At 40.7% G+C, this 22,269-nt stretch overlaps 1 protein-coding gene across 1 annotated transcript in view; it reads right to left on the reverse strand.

The window, feature by feature from the left end:
* The window catches only part of HEATR5B (HEAT repeat containing 5B), a 49,003-nt gene that overhangs the window by 8,137 nt on the left and 18,597 nt on the right, over positions 1–22,269 (reverse strand). Inside the window, exons 17-31 of the mRNA XM_081857643.1 lie at positions 21,634–21,739; positions 20,919–21,109; positions 20,171–20,330; positions 18,465–18,654; positions 16,692–16,861; positions 14,638–14,782; positions 13,414–13,653; positions 11,208–11,459; positions 7,975–8,156; positions 7,355–7,423; positions 5,593–5,772; positions 4,167–4,401; positions 3,237–3,497; positions 2,768–2,895; positions 1,473–1,617 (exon numbers count right to left, since the gene is read on the reverse strand). Of these exons, the coding sequence (XP_081713769.1) occupies positions 1,473–1,617; positions 2,768–2,895; positions 3,237–3,497; positions 4,167–4,401; positions 5,593–5,772; positions 7,355–7,423; positions 7,975–8,156; positions 11,208–11,459; positions 13,414–13,653; positions 14,638–14,782; positions 16,692–16,861; positions 18,465–18,654; positions 20,171–20,330; positions 20,919–21,109; positions 21,634–21,739 (2,654 nt within the window). The remainder of the gene's footprint in view (positions 1–1,472; positions 1,618–2,767; positions 2,896–3,236; positions 3,498–4,166; positions 4,402–5,592; positions 5,773–7,354; positions 7,424–7,974; positions 8,157–11,207; positions 11,460–13,413; positions 13,654–14,637; positions 14,783–16,691; positions 16,862–18,464; positions 18,655–20,170; positions 20,331–20,918; positions 21,110–21,633; positions 21,740–22,269) is intronic.

Below are 22,269 nucleotides of genomic sequence, written 5' to 3' on the forward strand. Positions count from 1 at the left end.
CATCGACCATAACATCCTTCTGGACCATCTTGAGGGGCTGGGAACTGGGGGCACTGTCATACAGTGGTTCTGCTCCTTCCTCCTGGGCCGTGTTCAGAAAGTGGTGGTGGGGGGAATGAGTGTTCAGACCCCTGGGCTCTCACTTGTGGGGTGCCTCAGGGTTCTGTCCTCTCCCCCATGCTTTTCAACATCTACATGCAGCCGCTGGGAGAGATCATCAGGGGGTTTGGGCTGGGTGTTCATCAGTATGCGGATGATACCCAGCTCTACCTCTCTTTTAAATCAGAACCAGTGAAGGCGGTGACAGTCCTGTGTGAGTGTCTGGAGGTGGTTGGAGGATGGATAGCGGCTAACAGATTGAGATTGAATCCTGACAAGACAGAAGTACTGTTTCTGGGGGACAGGAGGCGGGCAGGTGTGGAGGATTCCCTGGTCCTGAATGGGGTAACTGTGCCCCTGAAGGACCAGGTGCGCAGCCTGGGAGTCATTTTGGACTCACAGCTGTCCATGGAGGCACAGGTTAAATCTGTGTCCAGGGCAGCTGTGTACCAGCTCCATCTGGTATGCAGGCTGAGACCCTATCTGCCTGCGGACTGCCTCGCCAGAGTGGTGCATGCTCTCGTTATCTCCCGCTTGGACAACTGCAATGCGCTCTACGTGGGGCTATCTTTGAAGGTGACCCGGAAACTACAACTAATCCAGAACGCAGCAGCCAGACTGGTGACTGGGAGCAGCCGCCGAGACCATATAACAGCGGTCTTGAAAGACCTACATTGGCTCCCAGTACGTTTCCGAGCACAATTCAAAGTGTTGGTGCTGACCTTTAAAGCCCTAAACGGCCTCGGTCCAGTATACCTGAAGGAGCGTCTCCACCCCCATCATTCTATCCGGACACTGAGGTCCAACACCGAGGGCCTTCTGGCGGTTCCCTCACTGCGAGAAGCCAAGTTACCGGGAACCAGGCAGAGGGCCTTCTCGGTAGTGGCGCCCTCCCTGTGGAACGCCCTCCCACAGATGTCAAAGAGAACAACAACTACCAGACTTTTAGAAGACATCTGAAGGCAGCCCTGTTTAGGGAAGCTTTTAATGTTTGATGTATCACAGTATTTTAATATTCTTTTGGAAGCCGCCCAGAGTGGCTGGGGAAGCCTAGCAAGATGGGCGGGGTATAAATAATAAATTATTATCATCATCATCATCATCATCATCATCATCATCAAGTGAAATAGTGTTAAAGCTGTTTCCTTTTACAAATGTAAGGAAATATAGAAATATTTTGATTCTCTTGTGTTATTGAAATGCATCAAAGTATACTAAATGATTCAACTTAGTTTAGGTTTGTTAAGTGTGCAAAATGAATATAAATAGGATGAAGAAAGATACAGTTTGAAATATCCCATCTTCACAAACAAAACTTTGTTCTAATATACTTCATTATTTCTGAAACCCAAAATTAAGGTAACATATCTCACTCATAGTGTTTCTTTTTTCTTGTAGATGATCTTGAGCAGCTCTTACAATCTGCTGCACAACACCAGTAACTAGCAGTTGGACTGAAGGAGGATTGCAGGTCAAGAGGAGTCGATGCAGCACACTCAAAAGTTCAACACCAAGGAGCTAGCAAGAAAAAAAGTTTTTTTCAAAGTTGCATATGATCATAAGCTTTAATAATAAAGCTATCCTACTTTGCTGTAATCCCTTATGTCTCATTTAATCTACATCTGAAAGACTTACAGTGGTACCTCTGGTTACCTACTAAATTTGTTCCGGAAGTCAGTTCTTAACCTGAAACTGTTCTTAACCTGAAGCACCACTTTAGCTAATGGGGCCTCCTGCTGCCGCCACGCCGCTGGAGCACAATTTCTGTTCTCATCCTGAAGCAAAGTTCTTAACCCAAGGTAATATTTCTGGGTTTGAAGAGTCTGTAACCTGACGTGTATGTAACCTGAAGCCTGAAGCCTATGTAACCCGAGGTACCACTGTATTCTGTGCATTCACCACTTTAAATAAAGCACTTACCAAATGCATAAACCAGATGCATGCAACCATATGCATCAACCTGGCCTCAACCAGAGCCAGGGCTTTTTCAGCTGTGGCTCCGATCTGGTGGAATGCTCTGTCACAAGAGACTAGGGCCCTGCGGGAATTGACATCTTTCTGCAGGACCTGCAAGACAGAGCTGTTCCACCAGGCCTTTGGCCAGGGCACAGCCTGACTCCCTCCTTTGGCAATCCTCATAGAACTCTAGCCTAATGGTTGCCATTAATCTGTTTTGAATTAATGAAATGATTTTAGAATGTTTTATCATTTTACTGTTGTTAGCCGCTCTGAGCCCAGCTTCGGCTGGGGAGGGCGGGATATAAATAAAATTTTATTATTTATTATTATTATCATTCAGCCAAAGTTAAGCATTTTTAATTCCGATATGCTTAACTCTCTCAGCTAACTTGATTAGTTTTTGCCCAAATGTTCATTAGGTTCACACCGCTGCACCTGTTTCAGTGTGTCCGAGTTGGCATTTATTGAATAAAAGGTTGAAAGTACAAATTTGGTTCTGTTTTTTTCCTCATAATTAATATTTAAATTGAGAAAAATCAGGACAAAACATATTAGTCAATGTTAATCAATTTGTCAATTTCACAAACTTTTCCATTCCATGACCAATACATGAAACCTTCATTTAATTTATTGTTCCAGCAATCTGCTTTACTTTCTGCATAATCAGATGGCTATCCTAGTTTGCAGTTATAGACTTCAGTGATAATACCTGATCCTCAGCAATGTGGGTTCTAGCACAAGGGGAATCCAATAAAGTGTGCAGAGCTTGTAAACAGGATGTAACATGTTCAACAGGCTCTTCTGGTCGTGGAGAGCAGAGAAACTGTATACTAACACCTGAAAAGCAAATTATTTTAGATTTTAGACGAAACAGAACAACAGTGACTAGTAAAGGGTTTACTGTATTTAAAACTATTATTGCATATTGCTGTGCATACATAAAACACTAGTTTTAATTGTTTTTACATGAGATGACTGTGCACAATACAATGCAGCCATCAGCAAGTCAAGAGTCTCAGGCTGAAACACAAACACTTAGGCATCCCGAGTTCTGAAAGCTAGAATGCTTCTGTTTCTGGTGCTGTCACAAAGCTAGAGTCCATTAAAATAGGAAATATTGCTACCTGATGATATAAAGCACCACTACAGAATTCTGAAACAACAACACAACATATTACCCAAAATCAAATGCATTCGATCTTTGTTTATCTCTTGCAAAGGTTTGGTGGATGGTGGTGTTCCTGGTGCTGGGTTTAACATAATGGATGTGGCACGTTTCTGTGGATTCGGTATTGCTGCCGACACATCTTCTGTTGATTCAGAAGCATTAAATCCTGTACTATTCAACCACAGTGCAATTGCATGTAGAATTGGGGTCCATGAATTCCGGTAATGCAGTCTAGCTGTATCAATTGTCTCTGGAGTGTAAAATGCTCCACCTGTCAGGCAAAATATTACACTAGATTTCAGCATGACGATGGAGGCAGAAAGGAACTGAGTAAAAAGTGCATTATCATTTTAAATATTTTGCTAATATCAACTACATCTTAGAATTTCTGCTAACATGCCTCTGCAAACTAGGCCCAAACTCACATGCTTATAGAATTCTTCACATGGTGGCTCACTATCAGTGAAGTCTATCATTCTGACCGTCCCACTGCCAGAAATATGGCATCCTGGGCTAGTTCATATATTACAAATCCATGAATTGTTCCTGTATCACTCCATTTCAGAGATTATTGCAGGAACCAAATTTACTGAAGAACACTATGTTTGAGGTTATGTAGGACGATATGAACAATCTGTTTGATTTCATTCAGACATTTGATGTTACTATTTGATTCTGCAAACATGAAAAAACAAACTCGAGACAGCTTCCTAACCATGGTCAGCGAAACCTTCCAACTCTGGCTCAAGTGCTCCAGAGCAAAGGAAATTAGGCTCATGCTTTGTGCATTGGGAATGTGCTGTTGTGTCTTTTCCTATAAATGATAGCAAAACAAGGGTATGGACATTGTTCAGCCTTCCTAAACTTGGTCTTTTAAAGTTTCTACCCACATGTCAAAACTATTATAATAACTGTACTCTAAACTAAATTAACAGCTTACCGTCTGGAGGAAGTTGACTTGCAAATTCTGCTGGTAAAGTCAAAAGAGCATAATCTTTAAGTGCAGCTAACCAGAGGCGGCTGAGAGTGGGCAGCTCTGGTTGCACAAGTGTTATTAAACTGTCCGGTGGCAGTTCATCTACTGTGCTATAATCGTCGTCATCGTCATCATTCTTCACTGCTTTCTTCGGTTTAGTTTCTGCTTCTTTTTTAATTTTCATAGCTACAACATACACCTTTAGATAAAGATCCATGCAAAGTATTACAAGCATGTACAGACAACACAAATAAAGCTTCTCTGTGTGCCATTAAGTGTCATTAATGTAATCCATCCTTAAAATATATGCTCCCTTAAATTCTAGGCTCTTTGCACTAATAAAACCCACACCTCTTAATATGGTCACCCAAATTGTATGTCAGAAAGATTAATTCTGCAGCACACTTTCAACCCCATTCTCAAACCCATAAGGTTTAACAAACCTTTTTTAAAAGAAGTATATATCCTCAAGGTGTTGAAAAGTCATGATCAAGAGAACTTTTGTATGTTTCAAAGTCCCTGGACTGAGTTCACCTAATGAGTCCTGACTGGAAGCCCCACTCCTCCCCACTGTATGCTTCCCATGGCTTGGGATGTTTATGTTTATGCCTAGAACTGGCAAGCTGAAATGATTGTGCTAGTGGAACATTTGCCTTAGTGCAACATTGAATTCCTCCAACTGAATATATCCTGTTATAAACAATAAAAAGAGAACTTGGCTGATGATGTCAGCAACTCTAGGGAATACCACTAAATAACATGTTAATAAGGTGTCTTATGCAAATATAAAAACAGTAGAAATACTTCATATAGTTAAAGTATTGTTTCAGCATTTTTTACCAGAAAAACTGATTTCATAAACCGTTTTCCATTCATCCTGGCAAGTAGTTCACTGTTTTGTTGACACTGTTTTGCTTAGAGGCAAGGAAGACTGAGATAAGGGATTTATCTAAGATCATACAACAAGTCTACACCTGAGCTAGAATGTTTCCAGTTCTGAATTCAACACTTCACATACTGGATCATGCTAGCTCACATATTATTTTATTTTTATATGCAATGAAATTATATGTAATAAATGGATCACTTTATGACTTCATATGTTAACTTCTATATAGACATTTCAAGTAGCAGCTAGAAACCTTTAAAAATAACCTCAATATACATTGTCTTGCATTCAAAGTCTGAAGAATATTATTGGAATGTTTACAAAGAGCAGCAACCCCACCTATAGTATATCTCCGTTAAGTTATTACATGTAGTTGTATGTCTTCCATACAATGTAATAAACAATATATCAGATCAACTGATTTTTTCATCTATTGCATTCCACTCCACAGAAAAGCAAGAATAAGCAACTGCTTTTATATTATTATTCTTAAACATTTACCTCAGCCCAAGCTTTGAGTACTGCCAGTTTTTCCATAGTAGTAGCGCTCTCCCTGTAAAGCTGGCTGGAAGACCCCTTGCCTGTTTGCACTTTGTCCAGTGAAGAGACAAGGAGGTTGTGAACACGGCGAAGATCATTAAGGTCGCTTACTACGCCACTTCCAATCCAGGTGCTGCACACCTAAAAATCAATATAAACAGCCAGCTTGCCTTTTAAGAAAGCATTCCTCCACACAGAGAACCAGTTAGTCTTGGTCTAGGCTCAAAACTCCACCCAAATATGAAGACCAGAGCATGAGTTTGAGCTAATTTCCATTTCTCAACCTAGCCCACCTCACCAAAATGTTCAAATGATAACATGGGAAATTCCAATACAATTGAGTTAGACAAATCTGCATTGATCAGAGAGGTTTTAAGAAAAAATTAAGAACTTTCAACACAGGAATATTTTCTGACAAATTGTTTTAAGCAACACTTTCATGGTTCTTTTTAATTACAAACATTAATGTGACTGCATTACATAATACCATCTGCAATTCACTACTGGCTAGGTACTATGAGGAACAAGAGACCAAGTTTACCACATGTAATGAAGGCAAAGGGGGGGGGGGTAAATGGCCAAAAACATAGGCACAAAGTGAACAATAAACTGGGGGGAAATGAACTTTTTTGGTAGTTTTTAAAATGCTTTTTGAAAGTGTGAAGAAACAAAATGGTGAACAGGAGAGAAACAGTGCAACCAAAAATGATGGGTGGACCAAGAAGGAACGTGATACTGTAGATTAAAAAAAAACATGAAATAAGACAAACCAGAAAGATCAGACAAAATATAAAACAGAAGTGAAAAGGAAGAAGACAAGCAGAAAGACAAGCCTGAAGACAAATAAAAAGGGAGCATAAACACTTGTGATTGCATTCGATGAAAGCAAGACACAAACTAGTACATCATGGGAGCAGCCTACTTCCAAAGCATCTCTTCCTTCCTTGATCAGATGGTGCATCCTAAGCACAGTTTATCTGCTAGCTAAAGGGAAATCCAGTGGTGTTTAAGGATCTTCTGCCCTTTATATGACTGAACACAATAAAATAACTTTGAAGTCAGACCATGAATTTGCTATATAACTGGATTCCTCATTCTCCTAATAAATCAAGGAACTGTATGCCTCCTCCATACAATCCCATCCCTGGTGGGCATCCCTGAGCAGATCTTACCAGAAAATGCACATAGGGCAAAGAAAGGGCAGCAATGCAGAGGGTTTATAACCCTTATCTGTCTAGAGATCAAAGGAAGATGACTTATACCACGTCAGATCACTGCACATCAAATCCCAGTATTATCTATTCTGATTGGCAGGTGGTTCTTTAGGTTCTTAGGCACGAGTCTTTCACATCACCTCCACAGACCCTGTGCAAGACATTGCACTATCTGAAACTGGCCCAGGCACCCTCTCCTCCTCTTCCACTGCCCCCTTTTCGGCTGCTTTTCTGTTCCTGCTCCACGCTCCATTCCTCTCCTCCTCGTCTTCTGCTCTTGCACTCCGCGCCCCTTCTTGCGCAACTAGCTGCAAGCTGGCTCTACTCTGAAGAACTGCAAAACCTAACTATTAACTGCAAAACCTTTAAAAAAATGCCAGTCCTAAGAGCCAGCGCAGGCCTATCTTCATTCACAAGGACATAAGATGCTTTCTTAATGTGATGCACCCTCCCAGTTTTGGCTAGTATTCATTTCTCTCTCCATCTGACAACCATGATTTTCTTTGTACCTGGCAAGCTTTTGCTGTAATATCAGAAGGGGTGTCCTGTGAAAAAGCTGGCCTTAAAGCAGCTCCAACCTGTGCGAGAAAGGAAAATTGATGAAACCATGCCCTACACCCACTCTTGTAACAGGAATTTAGACACTTTGCATTAATTAACCTTTGCAGCTAATTAACCTTCGTAACTGTCATAATTATACGACAGACACTATTAATCTTTTTTTTTTCAGTGGAAAAAGACATCTAATTTTAGAAGCAAATGCGTCTCCAAAGAAGTCACAAGTTTCATTTTGCAATTGCTATGGCAGATAATGCTGATTGTAGTAATATTATAAATCATGGAGAAAGGGAGTCAATTGCTCATCACCATTCAAGCTGACCTAGCCACTGACTCAACTTTTATGACTTTCCAAATGTGAATTGGTAGGTTAAGAAGATTAAAAGGGGGAGCTGTAAATCTTCACATATAATGAGCCTAGACCTGTATGAGAGCTTCATGCATGCCTACAGAGCACCTGTGACAAACAGGATCTCTTCATGCCCATCAAAAGCAAGATGATTCTCAGCTGGTATACATCTCGTTTCACAACTGATTTTTTGCAATGGCATAAGCACATAGATAAGCTTACATTAGCCTGATACTGCTCTAGAATTACATGGCCTGGAAACTCTGGTTCAGGAACTGCTGCAAATTTCTTGATAATGTCTTCAAGTGCTTGGAGACCAGCCATTCGCAACTGGTTGCTGTGGTCAGTTGCAGCCATAAATGCCATGCGAATAAGATCAGAGAGGTGAAGAACTAGAAGGTCATCTGAAAATAGACACAAGAAAAAGCAGACTGTTTCAGAAGTCATCCGTGGTTCAAACTTACACACATCTTTCACCCCAAAGAACTACATTATAATATAGACATATGATATAGTCTAAGCAGAGCAAAACAGAAAAAATGAGCAAAAGTACCACCTTAAGAGCCAATATCTCTCATGAATTCTGAACTATTCTCCTTAAAACAGGATTTGAAATGATAATAGTATTGCATCTACGGAAAATCTAAACTGCAGTTAGCAAATTCACAGTGACTATTGTTTACAACAGAGCATGTGATCACTTCTAAGGTTCACCCATTGGATATTTTAGATTAAAGGAGCAATTCATTCACACAAGAAACAAAAGCTTAATTCAGACCATAAACAAATCTATTGAAAGAATGCCAGGAGGAGAAAAGATGAAAAATATAACAATTTATAAAGTCATCACCTTTGTTGCATTTCTCTCTCTCACACACACACACACACACACACACACAAACAATTTATTCAATGTTAAACTTAATTCGCATAGGATTTTTGCAGATAATTCTATTACCATTTTATTTCATCTAAAAGAAATCATCAGTACAAGGAGTCAGTGGAATGACCTATTTCAATATGCAGGCTTTAAAAGCAATAATCTAAATTTCCAACATTATTTTCATCTAAATTGTAAAATGTGCCTAACTTTGTAGTAAGTATCACATACTTTTTAAAGAATTCTTTTACATTCCATATTATCAATAGTAGCCTATCTGATGTTTCTGAAATGCCCACAAGCAGGATCTGAAGTCAACTGCTTTGCTTGCAACCCGCTGCTATACCTCCTTGCTTTTGGCACCCAGGAAAAGGTATTTGGAGGCATACCACATCTGAATCTGGACATATAAGTCAGCAATCATTATGAACACGTGTTGATAAGACTTCATGGTAAATACTAACGTGCCAGAACAAAATATTTCAGATCCAATTCAATCATATATATCTCAGCTCACTAAACCAAAATCTGCATGAAGGTTGTGCCTGCATACTTTGTCCTTGTGTCACTCTGCCTCACTTCTTATCATGCTGTGATTGAACACTTCCAGGGCAATTTAGCCACAATTTCCCATTATTTCTGAACCAGGAACAAGAGCTTACTGGACTTAGACCAAACCATGATCTGAAACCAACTTCAGTTTCATCCAAATCTGGTAAGTATAGCTTCCTGGTTCAGATATAACGGGGAATGGTTAATTCACCCTAGATATCTTCAATTACACATTGGGAGGAAGAAATGAAATAAGAGCTCAGAGATCAGAAGGGTATATGCACATACATAATACACCAATATAACAATGTCCAAACATATTAGGCCAATGGAGGGAACCACGTCATCATTATGTACCAACTGAAGCTCCCAGATATTTACAAGAGTAGCCACAGCCTATGTCCAGAACAGCAGCTTAGCTTTCAGGTTACAAACTGGTTTTCCCTTTTACTCCTTTGTTTTCCTACCACTATTTATTTAAATGATTTCCATTTATTTAAATAAGAATAATCTCAAAGTGGTTTACAACCTAGCTTAAAACATCACGTAAAGCATAACAAAACGTCAAAATAAAACATTGTACATGAAGATCAAATACAAAATTCTCAAACATAAAAAATTACAGACTAAAATTGTATACAAAAATACAACAAACCCCTACAAAACAGCATTAGCAACCACACAAATGCCTGAAATAGAAGCTGCACCTACACTCCCCCACAGCAGCATATCTCAAATACATTCTTAGCAACCATCCACATACAAACAAACCTCATGCATTCCCACCAACCATACAGATAATGCACAGCTAATCCCTAACTATTTATTACAAAGTGAACATTTGGTCTACAAGAATATACGCCTGTGTTAAGTATAGTTTACAACCAGCTCATTCACCTACCTCCAGCTAGGGTAATGCAGTATTGTATAAGCAGCAATACAACCACTCCCAAATCACTCCATCTCTCACCCAGTTAGGACCAAACTGGTATTAAGCAACTTTGAAACACAAAAGCATTGCAACTCAGCCTCTTACTCTGGGCAGCGAATATATAATTCCTGTTGCCACCCTATGATACTTTACTTACATTCTCCTACTGAGCACATTCAACAGTACAAAATAAAATGTGGTGATGCCTTCACAGCAACCTCAGAAAGGTCTGCACTTCCTTGGCCCTCCTATCTCAGTCTGTGGGCTGGAATGCAAGTCAATTAGCAGCAGCTGTTTCCACTCTCCTCCTCCTCTGGAAATATCAGCAGCATCCTGGCTGACAAGGCAACCAGGAGCAGAGTGAGCACAAAGACAGAATGGACTTTTCCTTGCCCCAGGACCCCTCAACAGCAACAACAGGCAAAAGGTGAAGCAAGTCAATGTCAAGATGAAAAGGCACAACAGTTTTTCACAGACTAATGGTCATTCCAACTGTCTCTTAATTGCCGATCTTAGAAAAGGATGACCACTGGAGAAAAAAATGCCTCTGCTCATAAAAATGTCAGAAGCAATGGACTGTTAACACTTAGCCTCTCTGTGTGAGTGCAAACCTGTCTACATCTGCAGGAAAAAGCCACCTGAAACCTCAACATGGGCAACAAACACACATTGAATCCCTGATCAGAGATGAGGCTCATTAAGAGACCTTGATACAGATAGGTAGCCGTGTTGGTCTGCCATAGTCAAAACAAAACAAATTCCTTCCAGTAGCACCTTAAAGACCAACTAAGTCAGTTCTTGGTATGAGCTTTCGTGTGCATGCACACTTCTTCAGATATACACAGTGTATCTGAAGAAGTGTGCATGCACACGAAAGCTCATACCAAGAACTGACTTAGTTGGTCTTTAAGGTGCTACTGGAAGGAATTTGTTTTGTTTTGACTAAGAGACCTTGAGTTTTCAATTGTCCGCCCTATAGGATTTTATTAGAGTAGAATCAGATAAGGGGCTCTAGTTACCTATAATTAAGTAGCTATTCTAGAGAAGAAACACACACACACACAGAGAAAAAAAGATACCAGTCTCTCTTACTTTTAGGATTTCTGAGTTTGGCAGAACGGGCAAGAGCTAGATCAAAGTGGGCTTTATTTGCATTTTCACATAGCATGATAATTCGACACAGGCAATCAGCAGCAAATACTCGAGTAGCCCAGCGAGGAGCTACAGAAGGCTTTGTTTTGTCTTCTTCACCCAGTGTAGTAAACATCATATCATCATCCATTTCATCTTTTTTCTCTGAATCTTCATCTTTTTCACCTCCCAAAGGAGCTGTAGTGGTCATATCTGCAAAATAAGAAAGGATCTATTATTCATTTAAAACATTTTTATCCCAGCTTTCAGTAGAGCAACTTGCAGGACATCTCCCAAGAAGAATAAAATCTAATTATATGCAATAATAAACACAAAGTAAAGCAGCATTAAAAGGAAACCAGCAATAAAACAACAGAATCAGTATTAAATTATCCACCTAGAAGCTTGAGATAATAAAATTGTCTTCATTTTCACTGAAAAGCTATTTAAAAAAAGCATAACAAAACCTTTCCGTATGACTTTTTTACAGAAAAAATACCAAACCAGTTCAACAGTACTAAAACCCTATGAACAATAGTTAAATTTAGTTAGAGTAGACCCACTGAAAATCAGCTGACATATCAATTTAATTCAGTCCGATATCAGAATAGCAAACCTTTTATTCTTGCATTGGGGAAAACTGACACTAGGTAACAAATGCAAGAAATGACAGTGGCAAACTTGTTGAACTATAGTTCTTTTCACAATCAAGCCCAGAAACATCTTGGTATTTTACAGTAAAAATGTATTTCTCTAAAGAGACATAGTAAGAAATGCATGCTTATACCTCAAAAATGATGAAGATGGCGCTTTGAAGTCAATCTAGCGAGACAATATCAGGGCCTTTTAAAACATATGTAAAGTCTCACCACAATTATTTTGGCTTATGATACAAATATTGGCAGGGCACTATATTTACAAGAAAATATTTGGCAAGAATCTAGAATGATTCCACAGCACTGATTAATACAAGCTAACAAAATTCAGGAGATGTCAATAGCCCAATTCATACCCTGGCTCCAAGCCAGGCTCCAATTTCTATTTGAAATGCTCTTGGCTCCAATTTCTATTTGAAATGTTCCTAGAAGAAACTGGGATCAACAGATCAGTGACTCAAGAGTTCTTTCATTTGCATATTAGTAGCTCATAAATAATCTTCTGAAGACAGTTTTATCAACACACCAAGCACCTCCTAAGCTACCTATCAAACACTGTAGCAGTGACTTTCTAATATGCCTCAGGCTCCACTGAAATTATGAGGCCCTCGTGTATTAGTGAAAACACAAATCAGCACCTAAATAAAACTTTAAAGGCTGACCTTTACAGCCTGGGGGAAAAAGCTTCCAATAATACATAATTCCAGATGGATGAGGCCTCAGATTACTGTGCATCTAGTCCTTACAGCATGTTCCAGTAGCCTTATCGGAGGTCACTAGAGCATGAATAGAAGGGGTCAATTTTGTTAGGTGGGGGTGTAGCAGTTGGTGCACCAGTCATAGCTGGAAAAAGGCACTCCTCACTACTTACGTGACCTATGCATCTAACAAGACTGGGTACCCAAAAGCAGGGGTGAACGAAGGCGTTGTGACACCCGGGGCAGGGCGTTGCTATGTAGGGCGCATGTGCAGCGTCACTACGTAGTGCATGTGCGGTACATAGTGAAACCGCACATGTACTGTACATAGTGGTTTGCCGGGCCCGGCGCTGCCGCTCCAGCGCCGTATGGATGGCGCCGGGATCCTCTGCTCGCAACTGCAGCCTCGAATGGAGGATCCTCCACATGCGGCCGCAGCGGAGCGATGGCTGCTCGCGCCGCTGAGAGCCCCTGTGGGGTGCCTTCTTGTCACCCCCCCAGACAAGACACCCGGGGCGCTCCGCCCCCTGTTGTGACGCCACTGCCCAAAAGAGTACTTAACATGAGTTTGATCAAACTGCGGGAGGCAGTGGAAGACAGAAGTGCCTGGCGTGCTCTGGTCCAACAACCCAAAAGATAAATATTAGACATTGGACAATTGTTGTTCCAAGATGTTTAACAAGGTTTTCTTCAGTAGAGGCTGGACCATGACTTCCTTTAATGCCATAGGCATACTTGATGGAAAAGTCTGCTAAATAAAAAGCTTCTAAAGGAATTACAAGAGTCAAAACATGGTCATTTTCAGATACTTACCACTGGATGCTGCAAGGACATCCTTACATAACATCAGCCAGTGCGAGAGCTTTTCTACTGCCAAAGATGAAAGCATATGTCCCAAGGTATCATGAATATCAGAGCACAGCTTCCGATCAGTCTCCCGATCTAGCATTCCAAAAAGGACTCCCTCAAGTCCAGTCTCTGTGATATTGATTCCCTGATGTCGGCCATGAATATCCCTCCGGGAGCCTAGTCCTGGAGCAAAAGAATTCATATCTGCAAAACAGATGGTAAAGGAATTTTACGTTAACAGGAATTCTTTTCATCAAAATAGCAACTTGAGATTTTTCTAAAAAGTCTATGGCTCCATATGATCCAAATAACTAACACAATGACATCTGCAGCATTAAAATGCAGTACTTAATATGATAAAACACCAACGATGCAGAAACTAAGGTGTTAGTAGTCTAGGGAAGTACCAGTAAGTAACCTATGTATCATTGCGTCATGTAATTCTGTTTAAACACACCTGCCCATCCAAAGTTGTTGCATATTTCATCATTTATATAAAATAAAGTACTCCATATTTGGGCAACTTATTCAAATCCTTTTAAAAGGTTTACATAAATTAACATATGCATGAATTAGTCTAACTCAAAAAAAGCATTGATGGCCAACAGTAGAAAAAAGGTCACCCAATCAAAAACTGTATCACTACATGCTTAGGACATAAGACAGAGGTAGCTAACTTGTGACCCTTCAGATGAAGTTCTGCTCCAGCTCTCATCAATCCCAGCAAGCATGTCTAATGATGGGAGCTGCAGTAAATCATTATCTGGAAGGCCAAAGGTTAGCCACCAGAATGTAAGGGGGCGGGGAAGGGAAGCTTTCTGCAAACTTAGAACAAAGGCACCTCTAGCCTTGTCCTGTCAAGTCTAATTTACAATAGGCCTTGAGCTCAGTTCTTGAAGCTTTTAGGCAGACATCTTTCCCAGCTCTGCTACACAGAATCAAGTCAATTCAAAATGCTGGCAAATCCAATCTGGCCAACGTATGTGGAAAGTGTGCACTTTCATAGTCTACCATTGGAGAAAAACTGTCAAAAGTGAATACTTTAGAATGAAACAAATGTATATCATTTTTACGAAGTCAGACAACATGCAGGTGAAAATATAGTATGGGAAATGCACTTTAAAAGTTTACAGCATTAGCTGTTTTCATTTGGTCTTTAGGAAAGTAAACATGCAAAGCAAAACTTACTCATCCCATTATTTTCTTTGTCTCCAGCATTTTTGGCTAAACTCATGGCATATTCACATACTTCTGCGGCTTCTCTCTGAGCAAGCTGCCTCAGACATGCTACCGCAGCCCGACGAAGTAGAAGATGGGAGCTGCATAGGTGAACCTGCAACCAGAGTCATAAATCAGCAATCAAACTAGCTGGGTGACTTGAAAGAACCCATAGGTACTGTTGCTTAATTAAAATTAGCTACTCAGTAAACCAATCTTTTTATTAATTGAAAAAGTACATGAATCAATTAAAATAGCAGTTTAGCATATTGTGGGTTTCCTACAGCATCTGGTTCACCATTGTGAACACCAGATGTTGGACTAGATGGGCCACTGGCTTGATCCAGCAGGCTCTTCTTACGTTCACATGAAACCAAATACACATTTCAATATGACTGCTGCAAAAAGGGGGCCTGGGGTATGTGTGTTGTTTGTGCATATTACTTGGGTCCTTTGGCGGCGTGGTAGTGGCTGGGATGGGATGGCTTCTAGGTGTGTGACAAAGGTGATTGCCACAGCAAGCTATGGAGTATAATAGAAGCAACCTTTGTTCAAGAAACTCTGGCTTGTGGTTGCACAAGCCTGAAAGTCTTTATAAGGGCAGAAATTTGTCTATCTGCCTGGACACTAGAACATGGACAACAGAGATGCTGACAAGGCCTTCAAGAAACAATGCATCTGATGGTTAAGTTCTACCTCCACTGTCAGAGGCACCACTTTACATAGCAAGCGCACTGGCTTGCCCCCGGAAATGAGGGGGCCGGAGCTGTGGGGCATGCTGACATCACTTGTGCATGCTGCAGGGCATGCCAAGGTCAATTGAGCATGCTCCGCGACGTGCTGACGTGTCATGCCTCCTTGAAATTTTTGGGGGCCCCTTGCTGCCTCCCAGATGGTGCCCCTGTTACATAGGGTCATTGAAAGCTGCCTTGTACTGAGTCAGACCAATAGACCATCTATCTCAGTGATTGGCTGTGATTCTCCAGCGTTTCAGGCAATGGTCTCTCCCAACCCCACCGATGACTGTACCCTGGATGTTCTGCCTGCAAAGCATGCGCTCTACCACTAAGCCACAGCCCATCCCCTAAAATGTCTCTTTATGATGCCATAGCTGTGCCCTTGCACCCATAAAGTGATCCTTTCAGAGATGCACTCTTTATGACCAGAGATTCACCAGAGTTCAAGTGTAGGCACTTGTCTGTTTTGACTAGTGTGTGCATACCCACTCCCCCTCAATAATGCCTTCATGCATTCTTTTGAACACATGAATAGGGTTAGTATTTTACCATCATCTGATTTGAATGATGCTATCAGCTAAGAACAGTACTGCTCTATGAAGAAAACCAACAAAGAGCAGCTGAAGTTCACATGATGTGTTATCAACGGCTTCCACTATCGAGTGCAAACTGCTGTTTATAGCAAATTTAAATATGCTTTAGAGACACATTCAAATGTTTATGGTAAATATATTCTTCCTAATGAAGGAATGTTTTAAACCGTAACCTGACTTGGCTGCCTGGCTGAAAGGCAGTATATGAATGCAATTAATAAATAAAAGAAGTACATCTACATATCTTTTCATAAGAATCATATAACTTTATTTAATTTTATTCCCTCCCCCTCTTCTACCTCCTCCACTCATCTCCCCTAATACTCATGTGAGAAATGGCAATGTGATCTGTAATTGCTAGGTTGAAAGCTTTATTGTTATTAGTTATTGCTATTTTGTGAGTACAGCTGATTATAACTGAATGACCTGTCTGTTTCTGTATGTATGTTCTTGAAAATCTGCAATGAAACCTATATTATTTTTTAAGAGCTTAACTATTTGGTTGGACAATGGCTATTTAAGAAGTCAGCTAGTTCAGAGAAAGGGTTAAGGCGTGAAGAAGGTTGTGTGTTCTCCACTTCTGGAGAATACAACTGCTCATTTTGACAAAATTTCTCACCCACCCACCCCCAAGTATCCAACTATATAAATGTTATAGTACTGAAACATAATGAGAGGCATAGCTTATACTCACACAAAGGCTGGGAACGAGACTGGAGAGGTTAACATGTCGTGGTGCAAACATGTGAAGTTGCTGGAGGCAGGAAATGGCAGCTGCCTGAACAAGAGAGTCTGAATGATCTTGTGTAATTGCACATCCCACCAGACATGAGGAACGGATGGTGGAAATGGTAGCTCCATTACCTATCAAATTTAAATTTATCAAATCAACTTCTAAAATATATACATAATTTTCTATTTCAGTCACAATTCCATGGATGCATTTAATTTTCTATCCTGTCACTTAACTCAAAATGTAATATACACCAAGGCTATAAGCTTTATTTATTTGATTATAGGGCATAGGTCTCACAAGGTAGATGATGATGATGATGATGATGATGATAATAATAATAATAATAATAATAATAATAATAATAATTAATTAATTAATTAATTAATAATATCAGCAACCATATAAAAGACAAGAAAACACCAACATTCCCAAAACAGCAGCATGAAAACTGCATCCCAGCCTAGATATATTTAGTCACTAATAAGAATGTTAAGAAAAGAGCAGCTGAGACTCCAAGAAATAAAAATATAAGAAAAAAGAGAAAGTTGGAAAGGAACCAGAAATCGAAGCAAAGGGAGCCTTATAGCACACCTAAAGGTAAAGGTAAAGGTAAAGGTAAAGGTAAAGGTAAAGGTAAAGGTAAAGGTAAAGGTACCCCTGCCCGTACGGGCCAGTCGTGTCCGACTCTAGAGTTGTGCGCCCATCTCACTTAAGAGGCCGGGGGCCAGCGCTGTCCGGATACACTTCCGGGTCATGTGGCCAGCGTGACGAAGCTGCTCTGGCGAGCTAGCACCAGCGCAGCACACGGAAACGCCATTTACCTTCCCGCTATAAAGCGGTACCTATTTATCTACTTGCACTTAGGGGTGCTTTTAAACTGCTAGGTGGGCAGGAGCTGGGACCGAAAGACGGGAGCTCACCCCGCCGCGGGGATTCGAACCGCCGACCATGTGATCGGCAAGCCCTAGGCACTGAGGTTTTACCCACAGCGCCACCCACATCTCCTATATATAGCACACCTATCTGGACATTATTGTTGGTTGTCCCTGTTTGACCAGAAGGTAAAAGGTAAAGGACCTCTGGATGGTTAAGTTCAGTCAAAGGTGACTATGGGGTTGCGGCACTCATCTTGTTTTTCAGGCTGAGGGAGCCAGCATTTGTCCGCAGACAGCTTTCTGGGTCATGTGGCCAACATGACTAAACCACTTCTGGACACCACAAGGAGTGCCAGAGTGCATGGAAACACCATTTACTTTCCCACTGTAGTGGTACCTATTTATCTATTTGCACTGGGATGCATTTAAATTGCTAGGTTGGCAGGAGCTGGGACAGAGCAACAGGAGCTCACCCCATCATGCGGATTTGAACCACCAACCTTCTGATCAGAAAGACCAAGATGTTCAGTGGTTTAGACCACAGCACCACCAGCTACATTAGGATTCACACCAGCAACCAGAATGTCCTCAGGCAGAAGATATAAAATGGAGAGAGACTGGAACAGGACTAAAGCCACAATCCTAATCACACTTGCCTGGGAGTAAGTCCCACTGAACTCAATAGGACCAACTTCTGAGTAAACATGACTAGGATTTTGCTTTAAGGCTGCAATCTTAGGTATCTTTGTTTGGAAGTTGGAAAAAAAATGATTTATTTTTAAAAATGTGTAATATAACGTGCACGCAACTTAACAGGAGGATTACGGCCCTCATTTTTATTGTTTTGTACACTAACCTTGCAGCTCCGGGCCAACAGTTGTTATTATAGCACCTAGACATCGACCCAAACATTGGTGTACTTCTGTATGTGATGGAGGCACTGTCAAAAGTAGCGTGAGAACCAAAGACAGAGTAGGCTCTACGTATCCACGGTACATTGGTCCACTAGAGTCCACTATTAAAGCAAGCGAATGGAGAGACCATGTCTGGAAGAATAATTAACAGGTTAGTCATATACCTTTGGCACAGTTCACTAAGACTATGGTAGGGTATGGTTGCCACTTTAGCACAGCGGTTCCCAGTCTTCATCACATTATCTCTCTCTCTCTCAGGCTTGGAAAAGTAACTCTGAAGCCCCACTTTCTGACAATTATTAAGGAAATCGAAGCACAGACCCTGCTCATGTCCCACAGAACTAAAAAGGGAGGAAGCAGAGCAATCAGGGCCCACAACATGGTTTAAGTTTTCTGTGAAGTGGACCACCAGCACTAACGTTAATGAAACACTAACAAGTAGTAAAGGTAAAGATAAAGGGACCCCTGACTGTTAGGTCCAGTTGTGGAACGACTCTGGGGTTGTGGCGCTCATCTCGCTTTACTGGCTGAGGGAGCCGGCGTACAGCTTCCGGGTCATGTGGCCAGCATGACTAAGCCGCTTCTGGAGAACCAGAGCAGCGCATGGAAACACTGTTTACCTTCCCGCTGGAGAGGTACCTATTTATCTACTTGCACTTTGACATGCTTTCAAACTGCTAGGTTGGCAGGAGAAGGGACCATGCAATGGAAGCTCACCCGTCGCGGGGATTCGAACCAGTGACCTTCTGATTGGCAAGCCCTAGAGCTCTGTGGTTTAACCCACAGCACCACCCACGTCCCTTCAACAAATAGTGGGCATACCCAAATTATGAAGGCATTTTTATTCCCCGAGACTTCAGGAGTTTGATAATGGGGTGCTTCATCCACAGCAACAGTATTTAAACTTATCTATTAACAAGCTGTTAGTATTTTTATTTTATTTTTTAGCATTATGCTTTTACTCTATGTGTTATAATTTTCAGGCTCCCCCATACTGAAATAAGCATGTGTAACTTCTAAGTATGCCCACTTGAAGAAAGATTTGAGAATTTCATGGTAGGGAAATGAAGTAGAATGCTATCAGTTAATTCAGCTGGAACAGAGTGTGGATGAGACAAGATTTAGGAGACTGAATCCAAGCAGGTTTGACTGGTGAGGGAAGAAAGGTATAAGGAGATTATTGAGGGTGAAAAGCACTTTGTCCAGTTACTTTGTCCAGTCTCCCAATTCAGGCATTTAGAAGAGAATTCTATCTTGCAGGACTGTTTGGAACGTATGAAAGGGAGGGGCACACAATGATCATATACGTTACCTAGAGCTCATTATAGAAACAGTTGAACAGAAAGTAATGGAGAAATAAAGTATGGCTGGGTTGTGCGTAGTACCTGCTTAGAGTAGCGCTTATAGAGAAACATTTTCAGATTGTTTACCAAATAGGTAGCATGGCTATTTATAACTGAAAAGTGGTTGAAGCAACAAAACATGGGTGCTTATGCTCAGAAACCTTTGTTTAAAAAAAGTTTGCAGAATTTTCTGCCTGATTCTTTTGCCATTCATAATATTGTTAAAAACATCTGCATACAGAATGAAGCATTAAAAAGTGTATAATCCTTATTATACTGTGCTGAATATTATACATCTGCTTTACCTGGACTTCAGGGGACGTTCCATCTTGTGCCAGTGCTAACAGAATGCTGACACTGGTTTTCAAGTGCTGCCCAGAACCTATTCCTCCAACGTAGCGGTGGAGACAGCCAAGAGCCAAGGAATGGCCTGTTCTTGCCACGACGTCTCTAGCAGATTTCAGCCTATCAAGATTTTGGTAAAGTTTAATTTTTGTTAAATCTGTAGCTAATACCATTTTTGTTGATGTCAAATAAAGACAAACAATCCAATACAGTAAGTCCACAACTTACGTAAGGGTTACCTTCCAGAGATTGTGCCTAAAGCCAAAATCACATATAGTCAAAACCCACTGGGTTCAATGGTAGGTGGGATTGCCAAAGTCATTCTTCCTGGAACCCCACCCATTTCCCTCCCCCCTTTTTGCCACACCCATAAAGCTGAATGTGCACAAGTTAAATGTGTACTGTATTATTTTTCAAGATCATATAAAGAGAAAACATTTCAAATGACCAAGGTAGGCAAAAGCAATCAGCGCGTTACACTTAAATGCTTACAGCCATGTTACTTCCTTCTTAAGGTATTAAGAACCAAAATTAGAAATTATATGCAGTTTTTAAGCTGTGCACATTTTCATATTTGCATGCATAGCAAAACAAACTATATTCTACAAAAACTATATTCGATATAAAACTATACTCCCCTGTCACACAGGGGAATGAGATGTAGCAAACAAAGTTCTCCTTTTGCTTCAAGCAAAATGTTCAACGTACTTGTCAAAGCTGTACTGAGCCATTCTGGCAATGAAAGTTGCTTCTCCCACCACCTGTGCCATTCTGCCAAGAGCTTCTCCTGCAGCACATCTCAGAATGGGGTTAGGGTTGTCAAGGGCCCCCATAACTAGTGTCAAGGCAGACTTGCGAACTTCTTCTGGCCCTAAAGTACTTTTATTCTCAGCTAAGCCCTTTAACAGAAGACAACATATAAAGATTTACAGATACATACCATATAATACCCATATTCACAACTACTGTTTCTGCAAATGACTTTCCCACATTTCCAGTCAGGGAAAGGTTTAAGCTTTCACACGTTTTGGCAGATGTCACATAACCAGAAGCATAAAGGTGCTCTTCCACTCAAAGTGGGGCTTTTTTGACTTAGTAAAAAGGGCACAACACCTTCAAACTATAGCATAGGTGATGCATCATATTTTGCATGCTGTGACACAGCTTCTGACACATCATTGTGCAAAGTCTTCCACTAAGGCTCACATAACAAGTTTATGGAACAGTGTTAATGGACTCCATTTTTAAGTTATCTCAGCACCTCTGATCCTTTGATATGGGGGCACTGATATTAGCGCAATAATAGTGATCAGAAATGAATTTGTATGCATACATACAACTGCAGCCTTGTTATAATTACAGTAGGATAGGAAATATAGTACACAGCAAATAGACAGCATTATACCCCTTAAAGCAGGTTTACCTTTAATGCACTAAGAACAGCAGTAAAAATATTAAGCTGCACAGCTTGCTGACGAACACCTTTTGCCTGCTTGACACATTCTGCAAAATGATCCAACATCTGTAGCCTGTAAATACATATATTATGAGAAAGATATTCCTTGACGTGATAGAAAAAGAGCTATAAAACCCACAGGCTTTAAAGGTGATGACTGTAAGGTGCCTCTGTGTGGCCAATGACTATGCCACAATGTGATATAATGTACTTCAAATTATGTTACTGTGCTTTCAAGTGAAATTTGTTCTTGGACTATTTGTTCATCTAACAGTGCCATCAAATGAATTCACCAGGCAAGCTGCTGATAGCGTTGCTGCTGCTGCTACAATACAGAAGCTCCAAAACTAGGCTTGGCAATAACCGTCCCCACTTACATAATGTGACTTTCCTTCCTCTTTTAACATCACCTCAACCCTCTGGAGAAGATTTTGGAGGGTGTGGCATTGCAGGGGAGAGGAAAGAAGGGAGGAGGGAAAACATTACGTTGCGTGAACACAACAGTAAGTGTTGAATAAATGCTTTATAATGCAGATTATAAATAAAAAAGATAACACAAACTTTTAAAAAGGTGGACAAATTTCTTAATAGCTAACTTTTAAA

The sequence above is a fragment of the Podarcis erhardii genome, assembly GCF_964252035.2.
Source record: "Podarcis erhardii genome assembly, chromosome: 3".
Taxonomy (NCBI): Eukaryota; Metazoa; Chordata; class Lepidosauria; order Squamata; family Lacertidae; genus Podarcis; species Podarcis erhardii.